We start from the raw sequence: 27,056 nt of genomic DNA on the forward strand, positions 1-27,056 counted from the left end.
GGGGGGGGGGGGTTCTTCTTTATACGGATCCAAACCTCTGTCCTTGGAGGCTGGCTGCGGAGGGAAGCAGGAAGGGGGCTGCGGGGCGGAGCTGGGGGGAGTGTGAGGTCCAGCAGGTGGGAGTTTGCACCGAGAGCTCCTCTTGTGTGTGTCCGTGCGCTAGGAATGGTTTACAGCAGGGGCAGCTGGTAATGCTGCCAGGAGAGACAGACAGACAGAGGGCCAAGCAGTCACAGAGCAGGTGCCAGGGGGTGGGTCCACGCAGTGAGGAGAAGGGCAGTTCTATGGAACAGGACGGAAGAAAATGCTGCTCGTGATGCCGCAGCACTGAGTTTGCGGTTGGGGGCCGGGGAGGGTTCTCAGCCCCAGTGCAGACCTCTCTGCACCCCTCCAGGCCACCTACAGCTCCAGGTCTTCAGCAACAACAAATCTGGGAATGGCTATTTTGAAAACAAGAACAGGAAATTTCTGTTCCCCGGAAACCACCTAGGTTCTTGAAAAAGTTATTCCTTTAAAAAGAGTATCTGCCAAATAAGACATATCAGATAAATAGTCTAGTCAGGTCGCCTGTCTTTGCTGACCTAGCATCTTTCTCCGGAGTGCTCAAAGGGCTTCGCAGGGAACACCCGCTCCAGACATTAGAGAAAGCTGGTTGTGTCACTAAGAAACCCAAGTCACCGACAGGGGAAAAAAAAAAAAGACGGAAAAGCGAAATGGAAAAGAAAAAAGACATATTGATTGTGGGGCAGACTGAGTGTCTGCGTAGCTGGGGCCAGAGTCCCTGGAGCCTGAAGACTGTCAGGGAAGACCTAAATGCATCCTATTAAAATTTAAAGGAGAATCCATTTCCCCTGCGGCCTCTGGTTCTTAGAGGGTCTGAGGCAGCAGGGGCTCAACGTTGAGAGGAGGGAGTGCAGGAAATGGAGCCCTCGCCCCAGCAGGGCGGCCCCTGGGAGCCAGGGCAGCAGCCAAGGCATCTGGGCCTGGCAGTGTGCGCCTGCGTCCCGGCTCTGTCCTGCCCTGGCCGGTCAGGCCGGGCACCTAGGGGGAAGCTGGTTCTCTCTGTCTCTCCTGGGAGAAGCGGCCTCTCAGGAAACGGTCTCTCTCTCTCTCTCTCTCTCTCTCTCTCTCTCTCTCTCTCTGTTTTTATTTTTATAAAAATTACACACGCACAGAGTTTGAAGATCCCACTACTTCCATACGTTTTGTCATGGAAAACAGCAGTAATGGTTCTCTCCCCCACACCCCCCTCCCCGCCCCCAGAGACAATCCCTTTCATCTCTTTGGGCTGCTGACCCTGGTTTACCCCCACACCTCTGAATGATATGCCTGGGTTGCCAAGTCCTGCCTTTGGGCTTCAGGCCTCCTCGACCTTTCCACCTTGACCTTTCCACCTTCCACACCCGCCCAGCCCCATCTGCCCAGCCCCATCTTCCCGGCCCCTCGGATGGCACCGTGTTCAGGTCACAGCTAAGTCACTCATGAACTCGGTTACTTTTTCTCTCCTGTACAACTTCTCTGTTTTCACTGTGGATAATGATTGTGTGTGTTTTTGGGAAAGTTGTTCCTTTATAGACATTATCATCCAAATAACAATATCGGACGTTAAAGAGTCTAGTTAGGTCGACTCTGCTCCCGCCGGCCAAGCACTTGCCTCCTGGGTGCTCAGAGGACTTGCCAAAACTAAGCAAAGTCGCTTTTCTTAACTTCGTCTGGGTTTCCATGTATCTATTACTAATTTGACCCCCAAACCTCACCTCACCAACACCTCCCCCCCGACGTTCAGGAGCACCAGCTGCTCTGTGGTTCCATCTTGCTGACGGCCCCTCCCTGCGCCGTCCTGGGGCTCCATGCGCACGGCTGCCATCCCCCATCCCGGGGTCTCCCTTCCCCACCCTGGAGGCTCTCTCGCCTCCGGTGTTGGGTCTCCTCTTTCTGGAAACGTATGTCTTCCTCTTCCTCTTCCTCAGTTGACGTCCTCATTTTCACGGGGCCCATCCATCAGTATGGCCTTCTTGAAAAAGGGTCTGTGAGAGGTAAGTTGTTGGACATGTCACACGACTGGCAGTGTCAGGAGTGTCTTCGTTCTGTTTCTCGGGTGACTGAAGTGCAGAATTCCGTCAGGTCGAGAGCACCTTCCCCGAGCTCCACGCGGCCTCCCTTCTGCTTGCGCTCTGCTGCAGGCTCGCGGTGTCCCTGCCCGGGCGGTGGACAGCCGCTCCCGCCGGGCGCCAGGCGTGCCTTCGGTGGCCCTGTGGGGACAGCAGTTCGGAAGGGAGAGAGGTGGCCGTCTGCTCCAGTTCTGTAACTGGGTGATCCATGGACGGGGGGACAAACACAAAGAAGGCAGATGACAGGGTCGTTGGGCAGGTGGAATTTCTGACGGTGAGATTGAGCACAAGTCCTCTGCAATCTTCTTAGCAGCAGATCACTGGACACACCGTTTCCGTCTCCGGCCTGTTGGAAATGAGGCCTCTCCAGGGAGGGAGGCGCCGCGGCGGGAGACAGGCAAGTCGCGCTTCCTCTCTGGGTCTCTGTTTCCTCATTTGCTCAGAGGAGGTGCGAAAGGACTTGACCTTGGAGTCCAGGCCTGGGTCTGAGTCCTGCCTCTGCTATTACTACCTCCGAGATCTGGGGCTCTTGCTGAACCTCAGTTTCTCATCTGCCATGTGGTTTGGGTGAACCCTCTCTGATGTGACTTGCGGGGTCTTTCGGCTCCTGCCAGCCACTAAGTTGTGTCAGCTCTGCGCTGGGCACTGGGAGGACCCGTGGCTCAGACGGTCAGCAGGAAAGGCTGGCCGGGGGCTGTGCGGCCCAGTCTCCCTAGGAGAAGACAGCCTTTCCCAACGGTCGAGAACCTCCCCCGGCTCACAGGCAGGGCGCACCTCCTTGGGCAGGGGCCTCTGACAGTGTGCCAGCCTGAGATGAGATGCCGCAGGGAAGAATTGGGAAGAATTTCCTTTTGGAGCCCAGAGTTGGGTGTTGGGCATTGACTTGTCTGAACACACAGCTGAGGGGGTGGGAAGGGGGAAGGAGATAGCAGCCTCTAGAGGGTCCTCTGGACCCACAGCTTAGAATGAGGAACAAGTTGCTCTCCCCGTGGTCTGGAGTCTCTTGGAGGAGGGGTCCCAGCTGCGGTCTGTTCCCCCCAGGCATTAGCAGCTCCTTGCTGTCTACAGGGTGAAGGCCCAGCCCCAGAGACGCTGACACCTTCCAGCCAGCCATCTCCCGCCCCCTGTGCTTGCCAGCCTCGGCACCCTCAGTCATGCCCTTTGGGGCTCCTGGGATGTGGTGAATGTTGACTAGAATCAGGCACCTTGAAACACTTGCCCAGAGCTTGGCACTCTCCATGCCCCCCACTGCCAGTCAGGGGGAATGAGTGGCACCCCTCACTCCCCGCCTTCCATGGGAGCATCTGTCTCACTTTCGCAGGACAGCCAGACCTGGGTTCAAATCCTGGCTCGATTACTGATTAGAATGTCATTTAACCTCTCTATGGCTGTCTCCTCGTCCGAAAATGAGAATAATTGTAGTACCTACGTAGCAAAGGTGTTGCAAACCAAAGAAAACCATGTCTGTATGTAATGTACCTGGCAGAGTGCCTCGCACATAGCAAGTTAACCTCTTATTCTGCCATGAATTATCAGTGTTTATTTATATGATTGCCTCGTCAAGCAAAGGGGACATTCCTGGTCTCTCCCCTTCTATGAGCACTTTGTGGTAGAGAGTGACTCTGAGGCCAGACCACCTGTGTGGGAACCCTGGATCGACCAGGACGACTGGCTGATCTCCAGTAAATGGTGTGACTGCTCTGTGCCTCAGCTTCCCCATCTGTGAGATGGGGGCAATAACAGTCATTACATCTCAAATGGTTTTAATGAGGAATAACTAAGATGCTAGGTAAAGAACTTAAGTGCTTGGCACATAATAATCACTCAGTAAAAGTCTACTGTTACTGTTATTTTGAAAGAGCCCCTAGAAATCATTTGATCCAGACTCCTCACTTTGCTAATGTGGAAACTGGTCCCGAGAGGAGAGGCGTTAACACAGCGTGCTGACGACAGAGACGCCCACTGAAAACATGCCAATGGGAGGGAGGGACGAAGGACTGTGTGGCTGAAGAGGTGTGTGGCTGGGGGGCCGCAGGTTGAGGAGGGCCCCACACAGGGTGGACCGAGCATGGGGAGTTAGAGCCTGGCAAGGCAGGGGAGGCCGTTGTGGCTGGAAGAAACACTGAAGAATTCAGAGGGAATGGGACATGGTGTTGGCAACTTGCTCTTAAATGGTTCAGGAAAAAATTAATTTTCTCACTATATGTTCAACTTTTTTTTATTTTTTGTGATGTTGCAAAACAAAAACTTTAAAAAGAGAGAGAACCAGTTTGGCTAGGAAGAAAGGAGACGAGGGAAGCCAGGAACCTAGGAAGGAGTTTAAAAGGCACAGATGCACCCTAGCCCGTGTGGCTCAGTTGGTTGGGCATCGGCCCATGTACCAACAGGCCACTGGTTCGATTCCCGGTCACATGCCTGGGTTTGGGGCTCGATCCCCAGTAGGGGGCATGCAGGAGGCAGTCAATTGATGTTTCTCTCTCTCTCTCTTTCCTTTCCTCTCCCAATAAAAACATATTTTAAAAATAAAATGCATCGATGCTGTGCTGCCAGGCGTGGTTTCTGGACAAGTGGAATTGGCCACGGCCAAGAGGGGGAGCTAAAGGCATCAGACCTAAGGAGCAGGGCCCGAACTCCGAGCAGAGTTTTGAGTCTGTGCGGTGGACTGGTGTCTTCTCTCGCCATGGGTGGCCTGCAGACCGAAGGGTGGCCCCGCCGGCAGGAGAGTTGGGGGACGTGTGTCCAGGACCCAGCAGCCAACAGGAGACAGATTGGGCCGGAGCAGGGCAGCAGGGGCCGTGCCAGGCAGGCAGGCTCCCAGGAACCTGGTGGCAGCAGACAGGGCCCAACACAGGATCCCAGTGAGCCTAAGGCAGCCGGAGAGAAGCCAGGCTGTGAATGAGGCCTTGCAACCTGCGGGTGAGTGTGGCTGGCAGACTGGGGCAGGAGGCGGACAGCCAGGGACTGTGCAGACTTCTGGGAACTGGAGCCAGGAGTAGGCAGGGCATCTCCCCAAGGAAGGTGGCAAGGAGCGGAGACAGCTGGCAGGGGCCGGGAAGGCAAAGGAGGCTTGTCCACAGGCTGTGCTGTTCCGCCTGGTGCAGGATTTTTAGGAGCCAGGGAGGAAAGTGTGGGTGCCCAGTGGGGGCCAGGTTGAGTGCAGGCTGATTCAGAAGGAGGGGGTTCACTCGTTAAAAAGAGGAGGGGACCAGTTCCCACAGAATGTCAGCAGATCTGGCAGCTGGGCTGCCTCAGACCTGTCTCTCAGAAGTTTCTGGGACTGCTTAGCTTGCGAGCTCGGGCCAGACTCTAAGAACTGTGATGTTCCTGAGGTTTGTGACCTGTGGGGGGTGGCACTCTGTTGCCTCTGGGTTTTCCCCATTGCAGTGCGTGGGGAAACCCTTCCAGTGAGGAGGTCAGCGGTGAGGAGGGAGGACCCCATGGGGCTGAGCGGAGAGGGGGCTCGAACGGGTCTGGAGCAAAGGAACCAAGTTCCTCCTGGGGAGCCGGCCAGGTTGAGCAGTGACCCAGGAGCTCCCACTGGGGTGGAGGAGGACTGGGTACCTGCCGCCCCTCCAGCAGAAGGGCATTGCCCGCTTGGACTTCCAGAGGGTGTTTTCGGGTCCGGTGCTGAGAAGAGCAGTGACCCACGGATGCCCCCATACTGGTTCAGGCTCACTTCCTTTCCGCTTTTACAGGCCAATGTGCCTTTCGTCTGCCCCCCACACACACACACTCCTGAAGGACCCCTGAAGGCTGGCCCTGCCCCAGGGTGGGAGAGGCTCATAAATGTGGGCCTTTGGGGTCCTCTCTTCCTTGGCCTCTGCCCCGCACGCAGCGAGGGCCTCCCAGCCGGGCAGAGCACACTGAAAGCAGCGAGCTGGGCCTCCCTGGGCTCTGGCAGAAGGGGCCCCGCCTCCTCGTCTTTCTAGTCCGAGGTGAGACAGATGTTTGGACGGGGATCAAGCTCGGGGTCTCCACAGGAGGCCAGAGTGAGGAGGCAGTGGGGTTCCAGCAGTCTCCCAGGGGATCTGGGCATGCTCTCAACACACCTGGTTATTGGGGGGCTTGGGGACACTGTCTCTCTCCCCTTGAAAAATCATCGTGTGCGCGCGCACACCATGCTTCGAATATCGGGTCGTCCTTCCAGGAATTCCTCGCATGTTTCATTCCCTCCCTGGGCTCCTGGGCACTTGGCTCCTACCCGCCGTGGCCTGCCTCACAGGTCCTCTGTGTTGGCAGCTCTCCGGGTGACAGCCTCCCGCGGGCTGTGACGCAAATCATCGGGGTGATCTTAGGCAGCACCTGGACAAACGCTCCTTATTTCATTGTCATGTTCTATTTTAATATGTTAGAAAAATGTGACTAACCAGTGAAACCTGCGATTTCGTGCCTGAGTCCTTAGGAGGAGGCTGCAGTGGGGCGGGACCCAGGCGCGTGCTCAGGCAGGCCTGTCTCAGCTCAGACGCCTGGAGGGCCCCAGGGTGGTCCCTAGTGTGGGTTCTGAGGCACAGCTCCCAGAGCGCCACTGGAGTCCTTGAAGTAATTCACAGGGCGGCTAGGAACTGGCTTGGACACTGGAGAGGGAGGGGTAGAAGGAAGCTGGCAGGCAGGACAAAGGCAGAATGGACGGGTCAGGAGCATGGCCTCTGGGACCAGCAGGGTTTAAGTTTTCGCTCTACCGCCTGCTGGGTGTGTGACCTTGGGCAGGTCACTAACCCCCCCTCCCCCCCCATGCCTCCCTTTCTCATCTGCAAAGTGTGGAGCCTGAACAGTGAAAGGCTGTTCCGAGGCCCGAAGGAGTCGTCGGTACCATGCTCAGCACAGCCCTGGCACCTGCGGATGCCCCGGAGCGTCAGCTTGCCTGCCTCCCGCGCTCCCCTCTGGCTCCTCCCCGGGGTTGTCGGTGCGGCATTGTCCGGGAGGGCTGGGCGGTGCTCGGGAGGCCCCGAGGACGGGGTTCGAGCTGAGTCCCAGGAGTAGGGGCAGTTCACGAAGGCGTGGCGGGGGCATTGATCCAGATGGACAAACTGGCGAGGGCAAAGGCCTCCTCCAGAGGCGGAAGGAGCAGGGTGCTGGCGAAGCTGTTGTGCAGAAGGAAGTGGGTGGCCCTGAGCGGGGGGTGGCCAGGCAGGATAAAGAAGGTGGGTGGCCAGGAAGGAGCCTGTGATGGGGCCACAGGTGTCGATGGGGGATGAGGAAGGACCTCTGTCCCTTCTCTGTCAAATGGAAGAGGCCTCATTCATCTCATTTTTGTGAAGGAAGAATGGGGATGAACAAAGAAAATCACTACCTTGTAAACACTCCCTGGTTTGGGGCTATTTTTAAATCCCTGGAGCCTGATACTCCAATAACTACCACATAGTTGACCCTAAATCTGGCCCAGGAAGAGCCTTTGCTGGCTCCCCAGTGCCCTCCAAAGCACCCCATGTTTGATCGGGCCACAGCCCCCCTCCTCAGACACCTCTCTGCCCCTCGAACTGTTCCCTCGGCACATCCCTGCTCTCTGCCCCTGCGCTGGCCCCTCCATCTGGAGAGCCCTCTCCCCTCTTCGCCTCCAGGTTCCCAGAGCCGACCTTCCTTCACAGCCCAGGCCAAGTGCCCATTCCCCGGAGCCCCCCGGCTTCCCCGCCTGCCAGTGCCGGCCAGACACCGTGTCTCCCTCCAAACCCCGGGACCTGTTCTCTCACCTTATGCTGACATTTATTATTTCTATTTGGTTCAGATAATGTCCAGCCTTGAGTCCACAGGCAAGGGAAATCCATTTAATAAAATCCACGTATGGTTTAAAATATGCAAGTTTAAAAATATTGACCGTAGGGCAGATCAGAATGACCTTGGGATGACATGATGCCACTCACCCGCCGTGTGGCTGAGGGCAAGTGGCTGTGCCTCTCTGAGTGTCGTCTCTGTGCCTCTGGAACGGTCTCCCTCAGGCTGCTGTGAAGTCCGGAGGCTGGAGCACGGCAGCACGTGCCGCCACTCCGCAGACACCCAGTAGACCTGCGAGGAACGACCCGCGACTGCGTTCCAGCCGCCGTTGCCTTCTTGCTGCCCGTTGCTCCGAAAGACACTACACGGCTGTAAACAGCGGTTGTAGCACCTCTCCAGGCGGGGCTGGCGGCTGGAGCGTTGCCCTCGGGCTTTCTGGAGACACTTCTGTGTTGACTCCCTTCTCCGCTGGGCGCTGGGCCTGGTGCAGGGAAGTGCGTGGGGAGCGAGGGGCCCTCTACGAGGAGGGACGCCCAGTCACGGCAGCCCTAGCCCTGCTTTGGGAGATGGGAGTCTCGGGTGGCAGTCCTGGCTCTGCGGTCAATGTCTGTGTGGCCTTGGGCATGACCCTTGCCCTCTCTGGGCTTCGGCCACCTTGTTGACCCTGCAAGGCCTCCGGGCTCAGAGGATGAGAAGCTGCCTCTGTTCCGACTCTGGCGCTTTTCCATCAGCTCCCTGCCCGATGGGACAGCACGCCTTGCTTTTCTGTGCCCTGGATCGACGGCTTTCCAGCGCTGAGGGGAGCCTTCTCCTAGCACAGAGAGGGATGTGAAAGGAGGTGCTCCCACTCACAGCCTCCATTTAGGGGTACTTCAGCCCCACCTGCCCTGTCCCCAGCACCCTCATCTTGCACACTCAGAAGGGACCTCTGGCAGCTTACCGTCTGGTGACCACTGATGGAGATGCAGCCATTGTCCCCTGGACTGAGCCCCGTTCCATCTGCAGTGGCCCCACCCTCCTGCCCACCCTCCATCCCCATCTGCAGTAATAGCAGCCGTCATCTGTTGAGGGTCAGCTGTGCCCAGGTCCAGAACTAAAAACTAAGCAACTCCTAGCCACTGGGCCACAGGCATCGATCAGGCCTAGCGTACACACAGATTTCATCAGCCGTCACTGCAGACAGCCTTGGTCGGCATCCTCTCCAGCAGCTGCGCACACGGCCCCAGAGGGGCGCCCCCGGCACAGCCCTAACTACAGCTTCCCTCCCCTACTGCCGGCAGGACACAGGCGGGGCTTTGTGCTGGCGTCCGGGCTTCTCTCAGTCAGCCTCAGCTTGACCCGCAGCTCGATGCCTGCTGCGTGTCCTGCACAGACGTGCCAAGGCCTCCACAACATGCTGCCGGTCGAAGCACGCCTGCCGCAGAGTAGGCACTCGGCAGGTGACAGCTGCTGCTCTTTCCATGGTGAAGGTGCACCTCTGACGGGCTGGCTTGCTTCGTGGTGGTTTTTGGTGAAGAAGGCACGTGTTCGCTGTCCAGGATCTGGTCACTTCCCCACGCTGGGCTGCTTCCTGTCTGGGGAACAAGGAAGTGCGGCTGGAGAACCCTAGAGAGGAGACCGCAGTCCTGCTTCAGGCTGGGCTGGCTCCAGCCCACCTGACGGCCCCTGGCTGCTGTGGGCCCTTCTGCCCTAAGACATGGACCCTGGAGGGGTCCAGGACAGTCTGGGGAGGAATGAGGACTCCATCCTGAGTGAATTGTTTGAGGGCACGGAGATGTTAGGCCTGGAGGAAAGGACTTGAGTAGCGTGACATCCTTCTTGGGAGAGGTGGGGTGGAAGAGGAGTCGCTCTGGCCAGAGCTCAGACTGTGGTGGGCACACAGGTTGACAACTTCAGCTTGATGGGCAGAGAGCTATTTCAAGGCGGCGGGCGCCACCGGGCACACTCTGAGACCCCAGCTCGAGGGTCTGCCTAAAAATGACCAAGTCCGAGGAGGCACAAGGCACCTCCCACTCTGAAAGTCGGTTTTAAGGAGCTTCCCAACATGAATTTTCTTTAATTTTCAGTGTTCAGTAATTTTCAAATTGTGTTTAGATTCACAGAACTCTCTTTCACAAAGTTCAGTTTACTTCAATGCTACTCTGAAAACAGGGCTCCGTGAGGGGGTGGGGCGGTGGAGGGGCCCAGAACCCTGGGGCTCCGCTCCCGCCTCTGCATCCTTGGCGCAGGTGAGGGTGGTGTGGGAGAGCCCCCGGGGCCTGGGAGGGCTGGAGCGCTCATCCAGTGTGCACGTAAGGGGACACTTCTCTTTGGCAGTTTCACTTCTCTGAGCATGAGGGACCCGGCCCCTCCCGAACCTACCTGTGCGGCGGGAAGCAGGGCCTTGGCGACACTCTGGACCCCAGCTGGCTTCGTGCAGCCCAGGCTCGGTGCCTGCTTACTGGTTCTGAGGCGTCTGCACTTGGTCATTCACGCCACAGCCAGAAACTGGTACCAGTTTCTTTAGAATAAAAGGCACTTCTAGTTTTAGAGCTGCGCTGGGTCTCAGACCCCTGAGCTGTGCTGTTCTGCTAGAATGAAAATCACGAGGGGAAAACCCAAGAAATGGCACAGAGGCAGGCCTGCAAAACGGACAAGGGCTCACCTGGTGGTGGGAGGTGGGAAAGGAGCCTCCTTCAACCCGCTTTCAACTCCTGCCTCTGTCGGGCCACCCCAGCCTCTCGAATCGGTGTCCCCTCTGCTCCAGCCCTTGCCTCTGCCCAGCTTGGGCTCCATACAGTTATAGCACCTCTCTGGCCCCCAGGCCTCCGGGCCCACGCTCCACGCCGTGCCAGAGGGGGGCTCCCAAAACAGGAGTCTCACAAGTCCGACCCAACTCATCCAGAGAGACCTGGATGAGACACTTCCTCTGCAATAGCCACTTAAGGCCCGCCTGCGGTCCCCCCGCCCCATCATCCACAGCACTGTGTACATTGTCTGCATTACCATTTCTATCTCTCTCCGATTTACGATCTTTTAAGTACCTGTTACTCACCCTCGAGACTAAGGTCAACATCTTCTTTAGCTTTGTATTTCTGACCCTGGCCCAGCCCCAGGCTCAGACCAGGCCTTTGCAAGTATTGTTGCGGAAATACCCAGAATACTGCTTAAAGCACCGCTGGTGGGCCCGCTGCCTGTGCTGGTGTCACTCGCGTGCTGTGGAATTCCTGCCCCTGCAGCCTGTTCCTGGGATTAAATGCCCCGCCCTGGACGTCATGATGTGATAAATTTCTGCAGAACCCTGACTAAAGGAGAGCCTGGGATGTGCCCAGACCCCGGTGTGAACACCCCCCGTGACCCGCTCAGCCTCCCTAGTTCATTTCTCACCAACAGGTGCGTTCCCCACCTGTTGACAACGGAATGGTTTTAGCAAATACACAGCTCCGTCGGCTGTGCCACCTAGCACTTGCTTCTCTTCCCACAGACATCCCTTCCTTTCCGGCTTCACTGTGGACCGGCTGGCGGGCCCACTGCGGCTGGACCGCCCAGGGCACAGTGACCACTGGGGCCCGACCCTGAGCCTCACTTCCAGGACACAGGGTGTGCGTGTCTCGTCACATCTTCCCCTTGCTTTGCACAATTAGACCCCTGGGGGGTGCCGTTGGCAACAAGATCATAATAAACTCATAAATTCGGTACCCCTTTAAAACATCTGAATTTGGAGGAGAGGTGAGAGTTTTATGATAAAATATTCATGATATCTGGGAAAGTCAATAATATGCACACAGCACAGCCTCATAGACTCGCATATTAGAAAGGAACTTGGAGGCCACTGACTTCCTCTTCTCATTGAAGAGAAAAATGCATCTTGGTAAGGAGAAAAGTCATGGGCTTGAAGGTCATTCGTGCCCCTACCCACTGCATGACCTCGGGAAAATTGCTTTGAGAGAGGAGTTAGCTCTGAGCTACATCCACCCTTCCTTCTCCTTTATTTGACTTAAATAGTGTTTTTTAAAGCAGGCAATTTTAAGTCTTAGTCAGACTTGTGTGGCTTTTAAGCGACTGAACTTTGTATCAGGCAACCTGGACTCAAATTCTGGCTCTGTTACCTTACCAGTTATGTGACCTTGGGCAGGTTCCTTGGCCTCTCTGTGACTCAGCTTCCTCTGTATCAATGAGGATGATTAGAGCCCCTGACTCATCGGGCTGGCGTGCAGTTTAAATGAGGTAATGCATCTGAAATCTTGAAAATAGCACGGGACACCCAGTAAGACCTACTTAAGGGATGGGGCCCTGCCTTCCAGCTCACCAGTTCCCACCACGCCCCCCAACCCCCCTTATGCCTCCTCCGCTTTGCTCAGTCATGTTGCCAACCCACCCTCATCTAGTGCCTTGACCCTCCATTTGGTCAGGAATAAATATATCTATTGGAATAAACATAAATATATCGTTTTATAGCATTGTTAGAGGAGCAAACAAGCTAACCCACCTAAAGCCTCTTCTATCAGCATGCTGGCATGTCATGGGCATGAAATAACCACCATTCTCTCCTGCTTCAGGGTCTCCGAGCCTGTTCATCTGGCCTCTTAGTGAAGAGCGCTAGTGACAGGGAGCTCACTACCTCGCAGAGCGGCCTCACTGCTGAGTCTTTGTTACATGCAAAGTCCAACAACAACAGCTCCCCATCACCTTGCCTGAAATGCCATTTTGTTTCCACCATATCCCCTCTTCTGGAATCTGGAGCAGAGAGATGTGCCATCCCCTCTGGGAGCTAGGCACTGAGTGCCATGTGCTTCTAGAAGCCACGGTTTTCAGAAATGCCTCCAGAGGCTAGAGCCACAGCCCAAGTCATCACGTGCTAAATATTTGTAGTCAGGCAGCTCAGTCCCCAGCTGCAGGACTGGAGGTGCTGCTGGCGGCAGGAGGTCATACTGTGTCGTGCTAGGAGTGTTGGGGTCCAAGCTGGGTTCCAGTTCCTGCTTTGCAACTTTCTAGCTGCCTTGTAACTTTGGGCAAGATGCTCAAACTCTCTGTTTCCGTTTCCCTCTGTTAGACCAGAAGGAAACACTTCCTCCTGATCAGGGGTTGTTTGAGATTCTGTTTCTTGTCCTTTGAGTCCCTGGCAGCTCACACCCCTCCTGGCAGCCTCGCTCGTCTCCTACCCCAAGTCCACAGAACAGATAGCTGCTTCCTGGAGGGGTCAGGGGCCCTCAGCCATGGCCAGGGGACCGAAGCCCTGCAGAGCCCCCTTGCATGGCCCTGGGCCTCGCAGCCCTAGACCTGAACCAGTCAAGCTCTCTGGTTTCAAGGCCCTTCTCAAACTTCTGGAACCCACAGAAACAGGAGCGTTTCTTTTTCTTTCTTTTTTTTTTTTTTTTATCCTCACCCGAGGATATTTTTCCATTTTTTGTACAGATAGAGTGGGAGGGAGAGAGAGGAAGGGAGAGAGAGAGAAACATCGACGTGAAGGGACACATCGAGTGGCTGCCACCCGCACGACCAACCAGGGCCTGGGACAAACTGCAACCGAAGTACATGCCCTTAGCGGGAACCGAACCCGGGTCTCTCCGGACCGCAGGCCGACGCTCTAACCGCTGAGCCAAACTGGCCAGGGCGCGTTTCTTTTTCTTTAAAAACAAAAGCAAACATTGTTTCCTAGACGGGCCAACACCCCTGGCTTGTCAGGGCAGCTGAAGACAGGCAGGTGGCAGGGCTCAGAGACATGGCTCCTGTCCTGGGAGTCACCTGCTCCCAGGCCCCCAGCAGTGGGCTGTGTTGTAGCCGTGGAGCAGGCAGAGGGCTGGTCACTTTGCCCCCCTAGGTAAAGGGCAAACCTGGGAGGCAGGACTGCACCCTAGGGCCCCACCACGGCTTTCCGGTCTCCTGCCTGGCTCTTTGCAGGGCATTTTCCCGCAGCTGTCAGCACCTGTGGGTCCCACCCAGAGCTGGCGGCCTTTCGGGAAGGGCTGGGTGGCGAGTGATGCCCTCTGGTTTGCCTGTGGTGTGGCAGGCCCCCCTTTGGGAGTTCTGGAGAAGGAAGGTGCTAAGGAAACCTTAGTCTGCATCATCTAAAAGTATTTCTGCATCAAGTCTGTGCTAAGTGCAAAAGCGCTGACCGGGTGACCGTGGCTACGTCACTGAAACTCTTCAGGCCTTCGTTCCCTTTCCTGGAAACTGGGGCAGTGGTAAAGGCTGATGGGAGGACTGAGCGCTGGCAGGCATGTGAGGCACTTGGTGTATCTAAGGGCAGTGCAGATGGACTGTTTGCAGGAAGGGAAGGGACTTGCCCAAGGTCACCCAACGAGCTCAAGAAGGAGCGAGAACTCCAACCCAGATCCCTGCTGACCTCTACCCGAGGAGCAGAGCCAATCCTGTCGTCCCTACCAGACGGTGGGGGGTGTTCAGACACTCCGTCCTGGTTTGGAGGGGCTGGCTTCGGGCCATGTCGTTGGGGAGCCCACAGCGTCAGGTGGAACTTGTGCTGAGGGACAGATGGAGTGGGAACATCAAGGCTGGGAAGCCGAGGATGGCGGAGCTGGGGAAGCAGGCCTTGGCTTGGCTTACTCTGTGCAACCAGTGAGTGGTGAGCACTTGCTGGGTATCGGGCCCTGTGCTGGGCCCTGGGGATACACCAGTGAGTGAGGTACGTGTGGTCCCTCCTCATGGGGACGATGCAGACACACTTGTGAAAATGTCATTACAGTACACGCAGCTTGACCAGTCTACTTGCCCCAGGCCCAGAGGTGTGGGAGGGGGCGCAGAAGCCCTGAAGGAGCAGAGGAGCTGGTCAGATGGAAGAGGGCGGAGCTGGGGCAGGTGGGAGGCCAGTGGGAAATGGTCTCTGAGCCACTGGATGACGGGTGACGTTGGGCGTGGCCGGTGGGAAAGAGCAGCAGGGGGCGGGTTAGTGAGAACCGGTCAGAGCTGAGCTGGAGAGGGAGCTGGGCCAGTGGTGCCCTGGGCCTTCTGTACCGGCTTCTGAGAGAGGAGGAGGAGGAGCGAATGGGGCCCCTCTGCCAGGAGGGATGGCAGGACTAGTGCATTCGGAGACGCTCCCTCCAGCTGCTCTGTGAAGGAAGGGTGCAGTTGTGTAGGACGGGGACTAGTGGCTTGGCTGGTGGGAGCAGGGAGGTGGGCCTCCCGGAGCATGGATTGGCATGGCATTGACAGGGGTGGCAATGACGTGAACATGAAGAGACACGGGCATGGAGGCCCCAAAGATGTTGACCTGGGTGTGTGCCATTTATTGAGACTGGGACCCAGGAGTAGGTGGTACAGGTGAGGGACCTGGAAACATGGTTCTGGGCACGTGGGGTGTGAGGAGCCTGGAGACCCCTAGGGGCGCTGCTGAGGGGGAGTTGGATGTACAGCAGAGAGGTCAGAGCTGGAGAGAAGACTGGGAGCCATCCATGTCCCGGTGGACAGTCGGGCCTTGTGCAGGGGGAGCTCCGGGGTGGCTGTGAGGGGATGAGTGCAGGCTGGGGCCAGGGGAGGGCCAGCATGGAGAAGGGTGGGCAGAGGAGGAGCGTGCAAAGGAGACGCAGTCAGGACAGAGGGGTCAGCGCCCAGAGCAGGTGCGTCTGGAAGGCGGTGAGAGGGGCAGGGTAAGACCGTTGTCCTTCGGATTAGCAACCTGTGATTTTGGCAAAGACAGGGGGGCAAGGGAGCAGGGCTTCAGTGGGCTCAGGAGTAGGGGTGCGAATGTTGAGTATGTCAGTGAGTGTGAGTGTGTCTGAGTATGAGTGGGGACGACGTGGTGTATGTGAGTGTGTCAGTGAGTGAGTGTGTCTGAGTGCAGTGGGGAGGTGGTGTGTGTATGTGGGTGTGTCAGTGAGTGCGAGTGTGGTACGTGAGTATGTGAGCGTGTGTGAGTGCAATGGGGAGGTGGTGTGAGTATGTGGGTGTGTCGGTGACTGAGTGTGGTACGGATGTGTGAGTGTGTGTGAGTGCAGTGGGGGGGGTGTGTATGTGGGTGTGATGGTCATCACTATGTCACTGCCTGCCAGCTCCTCCCTTAGAGTCCCCTCTTTCAGGCCCATCCTGTGATGTCTTCCCAGAGGTCAGCTGAGGGCCCCTGTGGAGCAGGATGGGGTTTCAGCTGCTGTCACGTCCTCATAGTCTCCCAGGCACCCCCTGTCCCTCTGCGCCTGCCCCAGAGCTTGAGCTCCAAACCTCCTGGGCAGGGGCATGTTGTGGGGGCAGTGGGGGAGGGGCAGGCCTCTTGCTGGAAGGCTGAGAGGCCACACCACCCTCCAGGCAGCCACACCTCGGACCCCCAGGCCTCTGAAGTCAGGAAGCCCTCCTGGAATTATGCAGGGTCCCTCCCTGGGCCCTGGCGCCAGGGCTGCCTCCCTGCCGCTCAGGAGACTGGCGCATCTGGAGCCTTAGATTAGACCAGGAAGGCGTTTTGGCGAGGATGGCATTGGTGAGCCTGTGGGTTTCCTTTAAGTGGACATAAGAGCATTCTGGTTCAGGCCCAACAGCGTTGGTGGCCCTGAGGCGCAGCAGGGGGCCTCTGAAAGCATTAGCACTTCCCACCGTGGTCCCACGCGGTCACTGGAAGCTGGAGGCCGGTCCTGAGAGGAGGTGGGGAGAAAGTGCAGGGCTCCTGGTTTCCAAATTCTGAGGACAGGAATGATGGCCGCCCTCGTTCCTCCCCTCACGGCGTCTGGCTGGCTTCCTAGCAGACTGTTTAGCTGACAGCGGTTCTCAACCTGTGTGTCACGACCTCTTTGGGGTCGAGCGACCCTTTCACAGGGGTCGCCTAAGACATAACAGTAGCAAAATTACAGTCATGAAGTAGCAACGAAAATAACTTTATGGTCGGGGTCACCACAGCATGAGGAACTGTATTAAAGGGTCGCGGCATCAGGGAGGTTGAGAGCCACTGGCCCTGGCTGCCGTCTGTGGGAGGCGGACAGGCTTTGGGGCAGGCGGCCTCAGATCCCGCTTCTACCCCTTTCGGGCCGTGGGAGCCTCAGCATCTTACAGGCTCTTCCTCCTGATGGTGATGCAATTTGGGTAAAGTGCCCGGCACTGGTGAGCGGTCCGCAGTCATAGCTGCTAGAACTGTGGCTATTATCTTTTTTATTTAACTCTTTTTGTATCTCTGGTGGCCCAGAGCGGCTGTTCTTTGTGGGCAGGAGCTGGTGCCGAGCTGGCTCTGGAACAGATCCCTCTGCAAACCTGTGGTTTCACTCCCTCAGCAGGGAGCCCAGGGTCTGCTGCCTCTGGGAGGGAAGGAGGGGTCGTCCCCTCCCCCAGTCCGAGGGGCAGGGCAGGTGCAGGGGTCCGTGCTGGATCCCCGGGGTGCCTTGTCCCCATCACACCACGTTTTCTCTGGTTCCGCGTCCTTCTCTCCCAACGCCTGTCGCGGGCTGGATGCAGCCAGGAAGCGCGTGCATCTTCGGAGGTGGGGACCTGCCTCTTCTCCTCCCTTTTTTCCTTTACCATGACGCCTGTTGCTCACAGGTACAAATCAAACGAAGAGTATGTATATGTGCGAGGCCGCGGCCGAGGGAAATATGTTTGTGAGGAGTGTGGAATTCGCTGCAAGAAGCCCAGCATGCTGAAGAAACACATCCGCACCCACACTGACGTCCGGCCCTATGTGTGCAAGCACTGTCACTTTGCTTTTAAAACCAAAGGTAAGAGACAGTCCGCTGGGCACGCCCCTGCCCGCTGCAGGGAGCTCCCATCTGGAAGCCCCAGCACAGAGCCTGGGGCACCCCCGCTTCCTGGGTTCCCCAGTGGCAGAGCAGCTGGCTCCAGACTGGGCCGTGGCACCCCTGGCTGCCCCAGCCTGTCCTCTTGGATCCCACGCGGCCCTGCGCCTGGCACTCCCCACCACCTGGCGGCGCTCTTGCACAGTTCCTGGTTTTGATTTGCTCTCATCACCCCTTCCTTTGCATGTGTCCTAGCCCTCTGTCCACCGACCTGATGAACGCCAGCATCCACACTTGTCACTGCCACACTTGCATTTGGAAATCATTCCACCTCGAGCCACTGCACACACTCGTACAGCCCTCCTCATGCCAGGGTGCGCCCGGCCTCCACCCCGCCTCACCACTCAGACCATGTCCCCGCTCTGCCCGGCCTCTCTGCAGCTCTCGGTACAGGGCCTGGCTCTCCCCCACCCGGACTGGCATCCCTGTCATCCCTGCCCCGGCTACACTCCACAGCAGAGTCCGCTGAGGCTCTGGCAGGAATCTGTGAAAGGAAGAAGGACTGGCTCTTGAGGGTAGGCATTCCACAGCTCTGACGGGACATGGCGTGGCCTGGCTGCGGCCGCCGCCGGGACCCTGTGCGGACAAAGGGCCGAGTCCCTGGGTCCAGCTCTTCTCTGCTCCTCCGCTGGCTGTCCTGCAGGGCAGGCAGGGACACTGCAGCTCGCTCACTGCTTCCCAGGAGCTGAGCAGACAGGGGCGACTTGGAGGAAGGCCTGGGGCTCTCCACACCCTGGTGGCTTCAGCCTCTAATGCTTTGCAGATTTGTGGGTCAGGGTCTGGGCACGAGGGTCCTGCTTTCTCCTTGCCGCCGGCCCCACTGGAGCCCTGTGGTTTTCAGTGGCTGAAACTCGAGAGTAGATGTCCCTTTGCCAGTTGGTGACCTGCCTTCGGTTGGTTAAGCTGCTGCCAGTGAGAGAGGGCAGGCAGCAGCTCTGAGGGCCCTCGCAGCCTTCTTCACCTCCTGCTCCTCTTGCAGCCCTTCCGCTCTCTGTACTAGGCAGGGGGCGGTTGATCACATCCCTGTCCATGGCCTTCTCTGACGGGGTGCCGGTCTCTGGTCTCCTAACCCCTTACCCACCTCCCGCCTTCCTCTCGCCATTATCCTCAACGGAGCTCAGACTTTCCCGCCAATGTTTTGCTGTGAATGGAGGCACCCCCTCACTTTCTTGTCCTCACCCTCTTCTCTCTTGGTGTCTTATAAACAGTGTTCCAAAGGGTGCCCGAGAGGGCGGATAGGCCTGGAGCCCTGCCCCTGCCCCATGGTACACCCAGCTCTGAAGCCCCGCCATGTCCGGGGTGGCTCAGCCTAGCCTGCCTCAGCCCAGGCATGGCCCCGTCCCCTCTGCGTCCCCTACAAGCCCAGTCCTCAGATGACCTCCCAGCCCAGGGCCATGCAGAGCTGCCCACTGCCTTAGGAAGCCATCACCCTGCCATGTGAGACCTGAAACACCCATTAGTCCAGGTTCCCAGCCAGAGCAGTCTCCCAAGGAGTCCCTAGTCACCTCCTCTACCTTTTTAGAGAGTAAAGGCCAGGCCTTTTTCCACCAGGTCTGAGACAGGTTCGGGCCCCTGGCAGGGGCCCCCCTTTCCTGGGCATTGCCTACACTCGACACCGTGCTGAGCCTATCTGCAGGCCTTCCTGGGTCCCTGTGAGCCCTGGAGGGTCAGAGCACAGCACCTGAGCAGGAGGCTGCAGACCCTCTGCCTGCCTGGGGGCGGCATCTGCGCGTGCGGCTGTCTCACGCTGCCCTCAAGCCCAGGCCAGGGCTTTGCTCTAACCTGTGATCAGGGAAGGTGCTAAGAGCTCCTCAGATGCTCACAGGGGCTTCCGGAAGACAGTGCCTCCCAGAGCCAAAGCAGTGAGCAAATCAGAAATGGTGGAATCTCAAACTCAGACCACAGAAGGGCTGGTGGGGAGCGGGTTGAAGCAGAGAACACTCATTCTGGGCTCCCTCTGCACATGGGGGAGACGGAAGGGGCAGGGCCACGTACCCTCCTTCAGCCGTCACTCAGGTACCACCCCCCCTCACGGCTGGTTTGCAGCCCCATCCGGCTGCCTCCTTTCTTCCCCCTCCCTCCCTCCGCCTTGGGCCGTGGTCTTCAGGGCCGTCTGTCACCACCACCTGACTGCTCCCAGGCCTGAAGAGCCCTTCTTGTTTGTCTCTGTCTGCCTGTCTGTGTCTCTGTCTCTGTGTTAGACATTGTGGTGGCAGCTCGGGCCCCTGGGCACTGGCTGAGGGGCGTCTCAGTGGGTGGGGCTGAGAAAGGCCTGCTGAGATGTCCCTGTGCAGGTCTGGGGGGTCCTGTTTCCTCTTTTCAGATGGTTCCCAGAGGCCAAGGGGGTGGTTTGCACCGATCGCTTCAAGGGACAGAGATGACAGTTGGAAGGCCTCATGTCAATTAGGCTGCAGGGGCAGAGGGAGCACAGTTGGTCAAAGCCGAACCAAGCAGACAGGGTCATTGGCTAATGCTCTTACTGGAGGTTCGGCCTTTCTTGCAACACCCATCATTTTTCATCCACTTGCCTTTCCTCCTTCATTCCAGGACTATCGGGCTTTGGCGGGGGAGGGGCGGGGATGGCTACGAGAAGCCGAGGACTCTACATGGCAAGCCAAGGCTCTGCCCGTTGACAGAGAAATGATGTCCAGGCTTAAAGAGACACCTGTAGCCAATTGCTGCCCCTCCCTCAGTTCACAGAGGAGACAGGCCCACAGCCCCAAGAGGGGACGTCAGGGGGGTGCTGATAACCCTCAGGGCCGCTTCCACAGTGTGTTCCTGTAACCCACAGCCTATCCAGGCAAAGTCACCTCAGACTCCCTGCCTCCTCCCTGCAGACTCCAGGGCAGGGGGCAGGAAAAGCAGGCCTCCTGGGGTTGCCTGGTACCTTCTCCTAAGAGGCCCTGAGCCAAAGTTCAAAGCATTTGCATCACCAGCATCATCTCAGCACCTCTCTCCTCCACATCTTGGTGCTCAATGAGGAGTGATTGTCTTGTGGGGGGAAGGTGGTACATGGCAAGGAAGGAGGTCCCATGTGGTGGGTGTCTGCCCTCAGCCTGGCACTCTCTGCTGCCACGCTGGGTGTTATCAGCTGACCAGTGACCCTGAAAGGTGGGTATTACTTTAGCGTTGCATAAATGGACTCAGAAGGTTAAGAAACTTGCCCGGGAGCATGCAGCTAGCAAGTGGCAGATCCCAAACTCAAACCCAAGGCCTTCAAGTTCCTAACCATCCTGATTCCATTTGGCCAAGTGCAGAAGCAAGGCCCCTGGAGTCATGAGACCCCATTCTCGACTGGGCTTCACACTAACTAGCTGTGTGGCCTTGGCTGGTTGGTTAACAGGACCCCGCCCATGGCATCCCAGCAGCTGAGACCATCAGTCATCTTGTCTAATGGCATCGTCAGCACTAGGACTCATAGTTAGAGCAAAAGCAGGAGAACCCTGGACCAGTGGGGATTGGACTGCATGGTCTGTGAGATTCCTTCCAAGACTTCGCTTCTGTGATAAAAAGAGCATTTCCCACACATGGCGTTGTCCACCCATTGTGTGCTCTGCCTCTGACTTGGTTGGAGAGACCCAAACCTTCCAGGGAAAACATATGCAGCAAATAATGTCACAGCCAGAAGGAGCCATGTTCATGGTCCTCTGGGGTCTGGGGAAGTCGGGGGTGGAGGGGCTGGTCCCAGAACTCAGGAGGCAGTTTGTATCTCTGCCCATGGAAGACCTCAGGGGCCTTTGCCACCCCTGATGTCCTGTTCAGGGTTTGCCTGCTCACGACAGCAAGGCCGCTGATGTTGGGTAGGGACCGCTGGGCACCCTCTAGCCCCAGGATGACTCTATGACTCTGCTCCCGCTTTGGCCAGTAAAAGATCGAGGTGTCTGTCCAGGTATAGGAGGAAAATCAAAGATGGGAAAGAGACAGTCATGGATTATGACTAAGGGAGGAAAGAGAAAAGAAACAGCCCCTCTTCCATCCCTGTTGCCCTTGACCTCCACACCTCAAGAAATCCCAGCTTACGGACCCAGTTACCCCTCAGCAAAACCCTAAAGGTTCCTTAAAATTCTCAGAATGATTAAGAATCACTCTTCGGTTCATCCGTGAGCTCTCGCCCTATTTACCTATCCATCCATCGTCTTCCCTCCCATTTATCCGTTTCTCCCATCCTCACATCTAATGGTTTGTCTTCCTGTCCATATGTCTTCCCATTTGTTTTCTCATCCTATCTGTTCCTCCCCTTCTCATATTTGTCCTCCCACCAGTCCATCCTTCCACACACCTCCCATTTCTTTACCCTCTCGCCTGTCCGGCCTCCCGTGCGTGTATATGTGCACGCCTCCACCGCCCGCCCAACCAGCCGTTCACCGTTCATTCATGTCTCTGTCCTCCGGTCCAGTGCTCCACCCTCCCATCAGTGTATTGACCCATTCCCATCTATCCTGTCATCTATTTTTCCATCTAATATTTTATCCCCCATCTCTCTATCCATCTGCTTATCTAATCATCCCGTGTCCCATCCATCTGTCCATCTTTCCTTTATATTTCCTCCCATCCATCCATCCATCCATCCATCCATCCACCAGTCTCTTTATGTATTTGTTAAGTATCCATTCTTCCTTCTTCCATCCACATTCAAACTTACCAATTATTAAGATTAGTGAGACAGCATCTAGCTCAGGGAACTTATGGTTTATGGTATGAATGACTGTATGGGATGTAGCAATCCACAGAGCAACAGTGTCACAGTTTAGAGGTAGCTGCTGGGCCCACAGGTACCTGTGAGGCATCTGGCCTGCATCCTCCTGGGCAGGGGGGTTGTCTGCCTCCTTCACAGAGCGCTCCTGCTGCAGAGCTCCTGGCCTGGGAGTGCTGAGCTCACATGTGGTGGTGGTGGTGCTGGGGGGGGGTTGTTGAAGGTGTTGCTACCTTTGCCCTGATTTCACGGAGCAGCTGCCCCTGCTCATCAGCTATGGGACTGGACTGAACCATTTGGGGAAGAGTTAGCCACCCCCCGAGGGCTGCGTGGGCATGGGGGGGGCAGAGCCTTTGCCTAGCCTTTCCACCTGTGTCTGCACTGCACAGTGGCCTGGGGAAACTGAGGCCCAGGACATTACTTCTCTAAGGAAGTCAGGCCTCGGGCCCCAGCCTCATGGCTCTCTGGGGGCTGCCCTAGACGTGTCCCCAACTGGGGGGCACCCTCAATACCCAAACCACCATGTTGGTCAGCGGGAGCTCTGCTGTCGTCTCAGCATTTGAGATGGCCAAGCCAGTAATCCTGATGATTGTGTCACCAGCTCCTGGGCCTGGAGCTGATCAAAATCAGGAAAAGCCTATTGCATGAGATGTCTTTTACTTTTTTTATTTGTTTGTTTAACCAGCATCTCACTTTCTCATCATACACTGTGTCCCCTTACAGCCCCCGCTCCCGTATGCTGCCTTGAACGGTGGCTGTGGCCACACGTCCAGCCCGGCACAGGCCCCTGCCCAGCCCTCGAAGCTGGAGGGTCTCGGCCAGTCTGAGAAGCCACAGCCTGCCAGCCAGGTGCTGCCTCTGCCTGCCCTGGGCCTGCCCTGGCCCCTGCCTTCCAGCCAAGCCTGAGTCTGTTCTCGTTCCTTTCAGGGAATCTGACTAAGCACATGAAGTCGAAGGCCCACAGCAAAAAGTGCCAAGAGACGGGGGTGCCGGAGGAGCTGGAAGCCGAAGAAGGTAACAAATTGACGACTTTCCTTTCCCCTCCTCTCCATCTCCCCGCCGCCGCCTCTGCCTGCTCCTCTCCCTGTCCCCTCACCATCCCCTTCCTTTCTGTCCTCCTCTCCCCTGCTCCCATCCTCGTCCCCCTCGCCTCCCCTTTCCATGCCCTCTCCTGCATTTTCCCAGCTGCTGGGAGACAAAGGTTAACCCAGAGTGCTCAGCCCTCTCGTACAGTCCGTGCTGTGCAACGCAGCCGTTGTGCATTCCAGTCTGCCACGCAGGTGGACGGTCGTGCGCTGGAGGGTGCTCCGCGAGTGTGCATTGAATCAATGGAAACATGAGTAATCCTGGTCACACTGACAGCACCTACTATATGCCAGGCGTGTTCTAAACGTATGCCATTATTATCTCAGCAAATCCCCTCCATGATGCCATGAGGCACGCACTCTTATATGTTCCATGCCCGCACTCGCACCTACACACTCTGGCAGGGGACTGATCCCTGGGCCTTTTAGAGCTGGAGGCTTCAAGAGAGCCAAAGCCAGACCTGCCGCCTCCCCTCTCTCATCCCATGTCCCAGCACTACATCCTGTTGTAGTCCTTCATCAGCAAGAGGAGTATTAGCAGAACCGGTTTCTGAAGAGACAGGGCAGAGGAGAAGGTGAGCCTAAGGCAGAGGGTCTGGCTGGACACTGCCCAGCCTCAGAATTCAAGGAGGAGGCCACAGGTGGGGAGACAGACAGTCCCCCAACAGGGGAGGCCATAGGCATGCCTTCTGCACCTGGCAAACCTTTGACCAGATTCCCTAAAATTAGAATCAGGACTGAGAATGTGTGTGTGTGTGTGTGTGTGTGTGTAATCATCTTTTTTGAATAGAACACAGTGAACTTGGGGCTCTTCCCCCAAAACAAGGAATGGGGTTACATAGTCATCAGGAAGGTATATCAGGCCATTTACAGATGTCTCACTGAGTCCTTGTGACTGGTGGTGGAAACGTGTGTTTCCCATTTTAAGTTGAGGAAAGGAGAGCTCAGACAGGTCAGAGCAATGCCCGAGGTCACACATAAATGTTGGCTCCACACCACCCCAGTGCCTTTGGGGCTGGACAGGAGCCTGAGCCCTCCTGGGTGGGAGTCAAAAGGTTATGACTGGCATCACACCAGGGGTCAACCATGGGTCCCTGGGCTGGTCCCTGCGTCTCTCCTAGCCTCATTTTTTCAATGAGGCAAAAAGGATGACCATACCCACCTCCTCCGAGAATGAAATCAATGCATTCATTGCAGAAATAAAACCTGAGCACCAAGCCATGTTCCAGGCCCTCTTCTAGGTGCTGGACATTCTGCTGTCCTCAAGAAGCTTACATTCTCGATGGGAGCCGGTCAATGAATAAAGGTGCATTGAGCAGGGCCAATGAGTATGAAGCAAAAACTGAGAAGCTGGGAAGTGTGAGGAGGGGCCTCTCTGTTAGGATGGTGCGAAGCCATGTGGGGTCTGGGAACGGCTCTCCCCGCAGAGGGATCCGCAGGTACAGAGCCCCTGAGGACCAAAGTTGGGGGAAGATGAGGTTAGAAATAGCTGGGGTAGTAGAGATCAAGGGACGGACTTGGTTGTCCAGTGATGTTCTCTGACTTCCCATGACTCTGGCTGTGTGCAGAGGGCGGCCGGTAGGGGGCGCGGCTGGGCGCGGGGATCCGGGCTGAGCATTCGGCTTGGACCGGGTGGGCCGCGTGGAGGTGGGGAGAAGTGGTCGGATTCCGCATACATTCTGCAGGCAGAGTCAGCAGGTTTTGCTAACACGTCGGGGTTATGGTGGGGGTGGGGGACATGGGAATAAAAGGAGCAAAGGATGAGTCCGCGGTTTATGGCCTCAGAAACTGGAAGGATGGAGTTGCTACTTAACGCGACGAGGAAGAATCTGGGAGGAGCATGTCTGTTGGACGCAGCGGCGTTCCGAACACCGCCTGGGAACGACTGCCTCCCGGCGGCCGCGCCGCGCCGCAGCCCCGCCCCTGGTGGTGAGGAGGTTGAGCACTAGCGCCACCGTGTGGCCGAAGGCTGTGAGCGCCCTTGTGCTCTTCATTCTGTCTCCTCCGCGGTCCCAGGCCTGGGAACCCGGTGACTATTTGTGGAGCCTTGGCGGTGATCCCAGCAGTGGCTCGCAGCTCCCTGAGAGGCACTAGGAATGGGCCCCTAGATAGGGGCATGCCATAGAGCCCTGCAGGAGCCCAGATGTGGGGGAGCCTGTTGAACCCTGCACTTGGCAGAGAACCCTTGGCTTCTATCACCAGCAACAGGTGTCTAGGGTCAACCACCAGCCTGGTCTGAGTCTCAACTTCCTCATTCTTAAAGAGGGTCTTTAGGAGGCTTCCCTGCCGGATACCAGGAGAGCCTGGTCCTGACTCTCCTGACCTCAACTGCAAGATGCTTGCGGTGCTGGCTGCCCTGGACACTTAAGATAATAGCTGAGGTTTATCAGGAACTTACTATGTGTCAGGTCCTTCCAATCCTTCCAACAGCTTCATATGTTGGCTTTTATTATTCTGACCCCCTTTTTACAGAAGAGAAAACTGAACACAGAGGACAAGGAAATTATCTAACGTCATACAGTAAGGAACAGGTGGAGCTGAGATTCAAACCCGGCCCATTTTCTGCTTCTTGATGCATAAAATCATTTTTAAACTGGCAGTATAATAGTACAAGAGTTGTAAACCTTAGTTTTGACTGGCCACAACCCCTTGGGTGATCCTGGGGAAGCCCCTCTTGCCTGTATTAGTCCATATGTAAATGACGGTGAGGCCAGGTGACTGAAGCAGGCCTCCACCAAAGTCTTAGGCAGGGAAGGAAATGCCTGGGGTGTGTTTGCATTCCCCCCCCCACCCCCTTGCACATCCCAGGTCCTTCCAAGTCCCAGTCTCTTCCTCTCTCTCATCACTCTGTTCCCAGCTGCCAAAGACCCCGCCCTTGGTTCCATGGCCCTCTCTTCACCTGCAGGCCCCAGTTCTACCATGTAGTTTTGTTGTTTTTTATCTACAGCCTCCTGAATGCTCACTGTCATTCATTCCATGCACCTTACTGCTGCATATTGAGCTATTTGAAAGTATGAATGCTGTGCTTTCTGGTCCCTGGTGGGGCCTGGTTGCACTGGTGGCCTGAGTCAGCTTGTGTGTCCAATTCTTTCAGTCAGAAGTGGAAGGGATACTCTTGTGTCTGAGTGAGATGGTGGGACTGGCGATGAGCTGGAGATGGGCCAGCAGGACCCACACCTCAGGAGCCTGCCAGGTGGCCAGATGCTAGCGGAGCTCTCCCTAAAATCCTGATTGCTGCCCACTTCAGAGACGCCCAAGTGAGCCCTGCATCATGTCGGAGGGACTGAGCTGGTTGGGGCTGCCCTGCCGGAAGCCAGACCAGGAGGCCGATGTTTCAGAGCTCCACTCTCTCCATCCCCCCGGCAGCAGCTCAGGGTTCTGCAAGGGCAGCAGGCCCCCTGGACAGGAACTGCTAGGATGGGCCCTGCTCTGAACACTGCTCCCAGGCCGGTTTAGTCAGATCCCCAGAGGCTGGGCCTGCACCTGCCCTGTGCCACGTCCCACCAACGCAGCCTGGCCGTGGGGTGGGGGTGTGACGGACTAAACAAGCTCGGTGCTGCCAGATGGTCCCAGAATATGCGACTTCTTCAGGACTGTATTGAGAGTGACCATAATTATTTGAGCCCTCACTCACTATGTGTTAGGTGTGCATTTACTGTCAACCCTGTGAGGTGAGACTGTCACACTCATTTGACTGACGAGAGACTGAGGCACGGCAGGTGACTTACCTTGCTGATAGTGGAGCCAGCACTGA

General features: G+C 56.9%; 1 protein-coding gene across 2 annotated transcripts in view; it reads left to right on the forward strand.

Moving 5' to 3' along the window:
* HIVEP3 (HIVEP zinc finger 3) overlaps window positions 1-27,056 on the forward strand; it is a 44,146-nt gene that overhangs the window by 12,963 nt on the left and 4,127 nt on the right. For both annotated transcript variants that reach the window (XM_036256658.1, XM_036256657.1), the window contains exons 3-4: window positions 17,271-17,446; window positions 23,145-23,231. In XM_036256658.1, coding sequence (XP_036112551.1) covers window positions 17,271-17,446; window positions 23,145-23,231 — 263 coding nt within the window. The remainder of the gene's footprint in view (window positions 1-17,270; window positions 17,447-23,144; window positions 23,232-27,056) is intronic.

This window comes from Molossus molossus, unplaced genomic scaffold (genome assembly GCF_014108415.1).
Source record: "Molossus molossus isolate mMolMol1 unplaced genomic scaffold, mMolMol1.p scaffold_m16_p_12, whole genome shotgun sequence".
In the NCBI taxonomy this organism is placed as follows: Eukaryota; Metazoa; Chordata; class Mammalia; order Chiroptera; family Molossidae; genus Molossus; species Molossus molossus.